General features: G+C 66.7%; 2 protein-coding genes across 3 annotated transcripts; both read left to right on the top strand.

Moving 5' to 3' along the window:
* Window positions 1-959: 959 nt before the first annotated feature.
* Window positions 960-4,205, top strand: AJM1 (apical junction component 1 homolog). The gene has a single exon (XM_074161310.1). It carries the CDS (start codon window positions 960-962, stop codon window positions 4,203-4,205), a length of 3,246 nt encoding a protein of 1,081 aa, XP_074017411.1.
* Window positions 4,206-5,292: 1,087 nt separating this feature from the next.
* PHPT1 (phosphohistidine phosphatase 1) lies at window positions 5,293-6,628 on the top strand. Of its 2 annotated transcripts, none has more exons than XM_074161234.1 (3): window positions 5,293-5,377; window positions 5,646-5,770; window positions 6,233-6,628. In XM_074161234.1, the coding sequence occupies exons 1-3, from the start codon at window positions 5,313-5,315 to the stop codon at window positions 6,313-6,315; spliced, it is 273 nt and encodes a 90-aa protein (XP_074017335.1). In that variant the 5' UTR covers window positions 5,293-5,312; the 3' UTR covers window positions 6,316-6,628. The 2 variants fall into 2 exon arrangements, with proteins under 2 accessions (XP_074017335.1, XP_074017334.1); XM_074161233.1 differs by having other exon boundaries at window positions 5,293-5,457; window positions 6,233-6,624.
* Window positions 6,629-7,527: the final 899 nt, after the last annotated feature.

The raw sequence follows: 7,527 nt of genomic DNA, 5'->3' as shown, positions 1-7,527 counted from the left end.
AGAGGACAAAGCCAGCGGGCGCTGAGCCAGCACAGCCCCTTTGGCACAAGGTTATTGCGGAGGGACCCTGGTCTGTCCTGCTCAGAGCCGTGGGGAGATGGAGGAGTTGCTGCTGACACGTGGGGTTGGGGCACCCACCACAGCACCCCTCTGCCAGCCCCTAAGTGCCACCTGTGCCAGTCCAGAGGAGCCCCATGGAGCGAGGTGGCTGCAAGCAGCCAGGACTGTTGTCACCTTACAGGGGTGTCCACGGGCCATGGTGGGTGCAGCTGCCACAGGGAAGGGGAACAGCTCCTGCCCCCCTAGAGCTGCGTGGGCTTCCCAGCCGCCACAATGGGTGCGCATGGTCCCCGCCCCTGAGCCATGCTCCTGCCTGTGCTTCCTACGATGCTGGTGCTGGGACGTGGGCATGCATGGTCCCAGGAGACCCCACAGCCACTTGGATGCTCACAGTAGGGGGGCTGGGCACACGTTCCCCATCCGCTATTGAAAACCCTGGGGTCGAGTCCCCCCAGCCCAGTTCAGAGCTGCCATTTCCCGTGACGCTGCAAGAGGGTGCCCATGTCCTGCACCCCAGAAACAGGGGCACAGCCGTCAGTGGCCTCCTTTCCTTGTGGTGAGCTGGCACCTCTCCCTGGCTGCCCCACCGTGCTCGGGGCACCCACAGGTGCCCTGCCATCCACTCCATTATTTGCACCCTGGATTTGGAACCTTTTTCCAGCGTCTTCCCCCAGCTGGGATCCAACTATCAGCAGCAGCAGAGGCTGGGATGCCCCTGAGCCCCCATTTCTGAAGAGGTAGCCAAACACCTCCTGAGCTGGGAGGATTTATCGAGTGCCATTGTGGCTCCCTGCGGTCCCCCCCGGAATTTAGGCGCCTCATCTGTTCTCTTGCAGGGCCGGCTGCCTTCCTCTGAGGCCGTCTGAAGGGGAGCTGGCAGGAGAAGAGTCACTTTTAAGATGACACGAACGGACCCACCTGACATCCTGGTGTCTACGGTGTACCAAGACATAAAGGTGGCCACCGCAGCCCCCGGGGATTCGATCATCTGCCAGCCCCTGGCACAATGTGATGCCTCCATGTCCTCGTCCCTGCCCCGCGAGCCGCAGCCCTTCAACAAGCGCCATTGCAGGAGCTTTGACTTCCTTGAGTCACTGGACGAGCAGCTGGGCACCCCCCCAGCCATGGAGCGCCCCTGCCCGCGCCCCGGAACCCCTGAGCCCACGCCAGGGCCGCCAGGCAGGCGGGTGCCGCCGAAGCCAGACCCTTATGGTGGCAGAGCCCCCCAGCCAAGGAGCGAGCCGAAACGGCGCACCCGCTCCAAGAGTGCGCCACGGGTGAAGTCCACCTTCACCCCGGTGCCCATCGCCGTCTCAGCGTCACCACCGCTGGCCCGGCGCGGGCGGGAGGCGCTGCGGGTGGCACGGGAGCCCTCCCGCCCCGAGCCCTCGCCACGCCGCGAGAGCCAGGTTCCCCTGCGGGCGATGGCTAACGAGGTGCACCCCATCAAGCTGCAGCCGCAGCGCAGCAGCGTCAGCCGCATCTCCCCGCTCTGCCTGGGCAACAACTGCTTCGAGGAGGGGCTGGGTGCCAAGGTGGTGGGTGCCAGCCCCCATGTCAAGTGCCGGGTGGACATCAAACCAGACGAGGCAGTGCTGGTGCACACGGCGCGCAGCCTGCGGGCAGCCCAGAACCGGCAGGAACCGCCACGCTGGCCCCGCGCCCCCGGGGCTGCCCGCAGCCTGGCAGTGCCAGGGAGCAGGCAGGTCTCCATGTCCCGCACGCCCACCCCCAGCGACTCCTACAGCGGGGACCCTCCACTCCTGCCCTACCCCGGCGAGTACTATGAGGCAGACCCCCGGGTGCTGGCGTACCAGACAGTGCCAGTGCCGGCCTCACGGGAATTCAGGGAGTACCCCGAGAGGGGCTGCATGACCTTCTCAGCCCCCGGCGTCCCTGCCAAGTTCTTCTACGCGGAGGAGCCGGCACGGTGCCCCAGCCCTGCTATGCCCCTCCGCAGCTCCGGCTACGCCAGCTACCCCTACCCTGCCCGCCACAGCATCCCACAGCACTTTTATGCCGAGGACCCGGCCAAAGCTGCCGTCCACACGGTGCCACCCCGGACGTTGTATGTGGAGGAGGCACGGGGCTACCCGGTGCAGGAGGCGCCCACCCGTGCCTTCTATGGGGATGAGCCCCGCTTCTACGCCCCCCGCGGCACCCCCGTCAAAGCACTCTACACTGAGGACACCCGGACGTACCCAGCCCTCGGCTCCTCTGCCCGGGTCTTCTACACCGAGGACTATGGCAAGTACCGGGAGCGGGAGGTGCTGTCACGGACGTGCCCCCCGCCCCGCAGCGCCCAGCCCTTGCACTTCAGTGACTGGTACAGCCCCGAGCGGGGCGCACTGCCTTACCAGACCTTGCAGGTGTCGCGCTTCACCCCGCAGCCGGCCGGGCGCGAGGCCATGCTCTCCTCCTGGCATGCCAGCTACGGCGTAACCCCCCCGCGGCTGGGCCGAGAGAGCCAGCACTACTCCAAATCCTGGGATAACATCCTGGCGCCGGCGGCACGCAGGGAGGAGGTCCTGCAGCGCGGGCGCAGCTACGAGAACCTGCTCGCCCAGGAGCCGCACCGTGCCTTATCCCCCGAGGAGCGCCGGCAGCCGGTGGTGATCAACCTCTCAAGCTCGCCCAAGCGCTACGCTGCCCTGTCCCTCTCGGAGAGCTCCATCCTCGAGAGGGTGCATGCCGACGGTAGCCGTGGTCCCCCAGGCCGCTCCTGGTACGTCACGCCAGAGATCACCATCACCGACAACGACATCCGTGCCGATGGGCTGGGCAGGAGCGAGAGGCGCTCGGCCAGCTGGGACATGCTGGATGCAGGGCGGGAGCGCGGTCCCTATGCCATGCCCTGCACCCCACAGCCTGTCCCCAGGGAGAGCAGCTCTGGGCACCAGCGCAGCCTAGAGCAGCTGGATGAGCTCATCACTGACCTTGTCATTGACTACAAGCCAGCACCAGGCCACCGCGCTGGGGACAGGGACAGCCTTGCTGAGCAGCTCAAGCAGCTCCTGAGCAGCAGCGCCCCAGGGCCCCCCCGGCGGGGCGAGGGCAGGAGGGTCCCCCCTGGCATGTCTGAAGGACCCCGACCCACAAAGGAGCAGCCAGGTCCCAGCTCCCACGCCAGCGCCCCGCGCCCCCCACCAGCCCCACTGTCTGTTGGCCCCTTTGAGAAGTCACCGGAGAACTGCTCGCCTGACCTGAGCGCGGAGGAGGACGACATGATGATGTGCTCCAATGCCAAGTGCCGGCGCACGGAGACCATGTTCAATGCCTGCCTCTACTTTAAGTCGTGCCACAGCTGCTACACCTACTACTGCTCCCGGCACTGCCGCCGCGAGGACTGGGACACGCACAAGGAGAGCTGTGTCTATGGGCGCGTGGGCAGTGTCTGCCGCCACGTCCTGCAGTTCTGCCGGGAGAACGCTGAGGTACACAAGGCCTTCTCGCGCATTGCCAAGGTGGGCTACCTCTCCCGTGGCCGCGGCGTCCTCTTCCTGGGCTTCCCCAATGCCGGCTCAGCCGAGAACTTCCTCCAGTTCGGGCTGGAGAGCCTGCTGATGTCCCCCACTTACCTGTCTCTGCGGGAGCTGGAAAGCTACTCGGACAACCTGGGGGAGTATGCCCGGGAGCTGCGGGAGACAGGCAACCAGTATGACCCCGACGAATGTTTCCTCCTGAATGTAACCGTAGCTGTCACCCAAAAAGTGCCAGAGAGGCCGTCGCCAAAGATGCAGGTGCCAACAGTCAGGAAATACGCCAAGGTGGCCTTAGCCTCCTCCAGCCCCGAGAAGAAGATCCTGAAGAAGGAGCGGGACATGGAGACGTTGATCCTGACACCGCCGCCCGGCACAGCGGACATCGACAAGGACGGGGAGGAGGGCCGCAAGGCGCGGGAGGTCTGCTTCATCAACATCCAGCGGGAGCTGCGCATCCGTGGTGTCTTCCTGCGGCACGAGTTCCCCGCCGTCTACGAGCAGCTCTGCGACTTTGTGGAGAGCAACAAGCGCTTCACCCCCACCACCATCTACCCCATTGACAAGAGGACGGGCAAACAGTTCATGTGCATGATCATGGCAGCCTCTGAGCCCCGCACCCTCGACTGGGTGGCCAGCCCCAACCTCCTGGATGACATCATGTGAATGTGGGGTGGGGTGTCCCCCCTCGGCACCCCTGGGTCACCCCCCTTTGTAGATAGGTGTTGCCCTGTCGGCACAGAGGGACAGGGATCCCCTCTCGGATGCGGCACCGAGGGGAGGAGGCTGTAATGGGCTGGGGGGGCTGGTGTTGCCTTGGTGGGGGGCAGCAGCCAGAGCAGCAGGGGAGTGAGCTGGGGGAGGCCATGGGGTGACGGGAGCAGGGGCTGAGGTGTTCCATGGGGAACCCAGCCAGTGCCCTGGCAGGACCCCACAGAGCCCTTGGGGGGTAAGCAGTTCTTGGCCAGGGCGGGGGCACCCTGGGCACCCCCAGCCTCTGCCCATCTGCCCCCAAGCTCCCCATGCACTCCCCGGCTCCAGGGGACCCGTGGGCGCTGCTGGTGGCCCCACAGTGGCCCCATAGGCTTCGCGGGTGGGAGCTGGTTGCTCCATTCCTGTAGCGTCGTGTCCTGAGCACGTCACCGCACGGTCCTTGGGTGCAGCGGGGACCCCGTGAGGGTGGCTTAAAGCCCCCTTGCGTGCCCCCAGGACCCCGTAAGGTCCTTGGGTACAGGGTCTGTCCCTGCACGCAGGGCAGGGGCTGGGGGTCCCTGGATGCTGACGGGGGTGCGGGGCCGTGCCCCGTGCCGGGCACCAAGCCAGGCCCAGCTCGGGGCGGGAGGCGGTGGACAGCCAGGTGCCACCGGGGAGCCTGGTCATGGTGCTACGGCGCCACGGGCTCGGGGCCTGCCCGGAGCTGGCACGGCGGCAGAGGGGCAGCGGGGTGCTAGCGACGGCGGCGGGGGCTGCCCGAGGGGTGTCAGGGAAGGGGGGGGAGCAGAGCCGGGGACACCGGCACCACGCTCCGCCGCCCCAGCGCTGCGTCTCGGCCCTGACCCTCCCACACCCGCAGGCCGCCGCCGACCCGGCCCCAGCCAGTCCCCGCTCCCGCTGCCGGGCCCGGCCGCCGCAGCCCAGCACGCCCTCCCCGCCATCCCCGCTTCCGGGCCGGGCTCCGCCCCCCGCAGGTGGGCGGGCTCCCGGGGCGGTGCCGGGCGCTGGTTGGCCGCGGGGGCGGAAGGGGCGTGTGGCGGCGGTGGCGGAGCGGGCGCGATGGCGGCGGCGGCGGCGCTCTCGCGGGTGCCGGACGTGGAGATCGACGACGGCGGCGTCTTCAAGTACGTGCTGTTGCGCGTGGGCGCGGCCGGCGGGCCCGGGAAGGACGTCGTGCGCGGCCACGGCTGGGCCGAGTACCACGGTGAGGGGCGCGGGGCGCCGGGCGGGATCCCCGGGGAGGCACCGAGGGGAGCGGCCGAGCCCCGGGAGCCGGCGAGGGGCCGCGCTGGGGTGGGGACCGTGCGTGGGCCGTGGCTCTAGCGTCGGGTCCCCGTCGTCGTCGTCGTCCCAGCCCCAGGATACCCGCCCCACGGCTCCCTCCCCCCGCAGCCGACCTGTTCGAGCGGACGGCGGAGGAGCTGGCGCAGCAGGGCCTGGGCTGCGAGTGCCTGGGGGGCGGCCGCCTCTCCCACCGCCCCGAGGAGAGGAAGATCCACGTCTACGGGTACTCGGTGGTAAGCTGGGGGCGGTGGGATGGGGGGCGCCCGTGGGCGCGGCTTCTCCCTCCCGACGGCGGCCCGGGTCGCCCTGCATGCATGGCTGAACCGGCACCGCATCCCTCGGGAGCAGAAGGGCCGAGCCGGGGGGCAGCAGCGCTGCCAGCCAGACCTGGGGTTCCCCTCGGCATCCCTCTGCGTGCACCCCAACACCGGTGCCGGGTTTCCCAGCTCTGGGGTGGCACTCTCCCCCTGCCCAGGTGCCGTTGGTGTGCAGCAGCCGGAGCCAGGCTGAGGTGCCTGCGGCTGAGCCACTGCCACCGAGGGGTTGGGGCCCAGTGATCTTTCGTAGACACGGGCTCAGTGGCATCTGTCACCACCGGAGCCTTGGCTTGTGCTGAGCTTCCCCAGGGAATCACCAAGCTCTCCTGTGGGTCGTAACTGCACCAGCTCTCCTTTGGGACCTTCTCTCCTCTGCAGGGCTTTGGGCGAGCGGACCACTCCGTGACTACGGAGAAGCTGAAAGCCAAGTATCCAGACTACGAGATCACCTGGGCGGATGAAGGCTACTGAGTCGCTCCAGCTGGGCAACAGCATTGGCGCCAGCCTGGAGCTGGTGTGGTCAGATCTGGCGGTGGCAGCAGGCTTCCCGTGCTTGACAGTGCTCTGGGCTCTCCTGGTTTTTGTTTGTGTTGAACTCACCTGTTCTCCACCGTCACCGGACTTCCCACGCGTTGTGGGTACTCCCTGCCTCCTCAGCACAGCGCGGCAAAGCTTTGGTGAAGCCAGTGGGTGCTCTGCCCCAGCCTCTCTGGTGGTGAGGGGGGTTTGTCCCACATATGTATGTGAGAATTAAACATGTTGGGGAGCACAGCTGCTTGTGTTGTCACGCATTCATGACTCCCCCAGGTCTGGGTTACACCCCCTTATAGCAGGAATTACCCCCCGGGTTTCCAGCTCCTCTTGGGGGCCTGACCCTGGAGCTGGCAGGATCTGGGGTGGGGACAGCAGAAAGTGTGTCAGGATTTGCCTTGAGAAGGGCTGAGGCAGATGAGGAGAAAGAGATGGGTCCCCATGGCTAATGGAAGGGAGGACCACCCTCATCTCCTGCTGGGGGGGAGTCAAGCTACCTGGGAGCATGGTTTGGAAGAACATGCCCGTTGCCACACCAGCAGGTGGTAAAACCTTCAGGTAGAGCTTCTTCTTGACTTTAGCCCTCCAAACGACCAGGGCTGGCTCCTGCCTCTCAGTATTTCCCAGGGAGACTCTTTACTTGCACTTTCAGTGAGGAGCTGGGTGGGGAGTCTGGGAAAAGCTGCCTTTGGTGGCTGGAGAGCTCGAGGGAGACGTGCAGGTCAGGTTGGCTGGGTGGATCACTCAATGGGTGTCCCATAGAAGGTTTGGGGCTGGAGGAACTTCATCTTGCCTGGTCCCAGCCGCGTTTCATTGTCAGGCTGCGATCCTGTGTGCTCCTGGCTCCTGCCTGGCATCTTTGCTGGCTGCTGCCTTCCTGCCTTCCCCTCTCACCGTCAGGGATGTGGGCTACCTAGAGAGGAGCGTCTCTGTGCCCGGAGCCGTGCAGGGTTAGCATGACCTGCTACAGCTCAGCCCCAAACTCAAAGGCATGATGGATGGGGATGAGCTTCATGGGCCAGGCTGGGGGTGCAGGACCCACTGCCTGGCTGTGGCTCGGGGCTGGAGTGGAGGACAGTGCCCAAAGCCATCTCCAGCCTTGCAAGTTGGTGGAGGGGGGAAGAAAGCTGGGGACTAAGCCC

Source organism: Numenius arquata, chromosome 19 (assembly GCF_964106895.1).
Source record: "Numenius arquata chromosome 19, bNumArq3.hap1.1, whole genome shotgun sequence".
Classification (NCBI taxonomy): Eukaryota; Metazoa; Chordata; class Aves; order Charadriiformes; family Scolopacidae; genus Numenius; species Numenius arquata.
The sequence above is the reverse complement of the archived record's forward strand: the minus strand, read 5'-3'. Positions and strand labels throughout refer to the sequence as shown.

What these genes read in the sequence shown, in the direction of transcription:
- PHPT1 (XM_074161233.1), top strand. Translation starts at nt 5,313, where the DNA reads ATGGCGGCGGCGGCGGCGCTCTCGCGGGTGCCGGACGTGGAGATCGAC. An exon ending in CGGCTGGGCCGAGTACCACG is followed by an intron (nt 5,458 to 5,645) that starts GTGAGGGGCGCG and finishes CTCCCCCCGCAG; the next exon opens with CCGACCTGTTCGAGCGGACG. An exon ending in ACGTCTACGGGTACTCGGTG is followed by an intron (nt 5,771 to 6,232) that starts GTAAGCTGGGGG and finishes TCTCCTCTGCAG; the next exon opens with GGCTTTGGGCGAGCGGACCA.
- AJM1 (XM_074161310.1), top strand. Translation starts at nt 960, where the DNA reads ATGACACGAACGGACCCACCTGACATCCTGGTGTCTACGGTGTACCAA.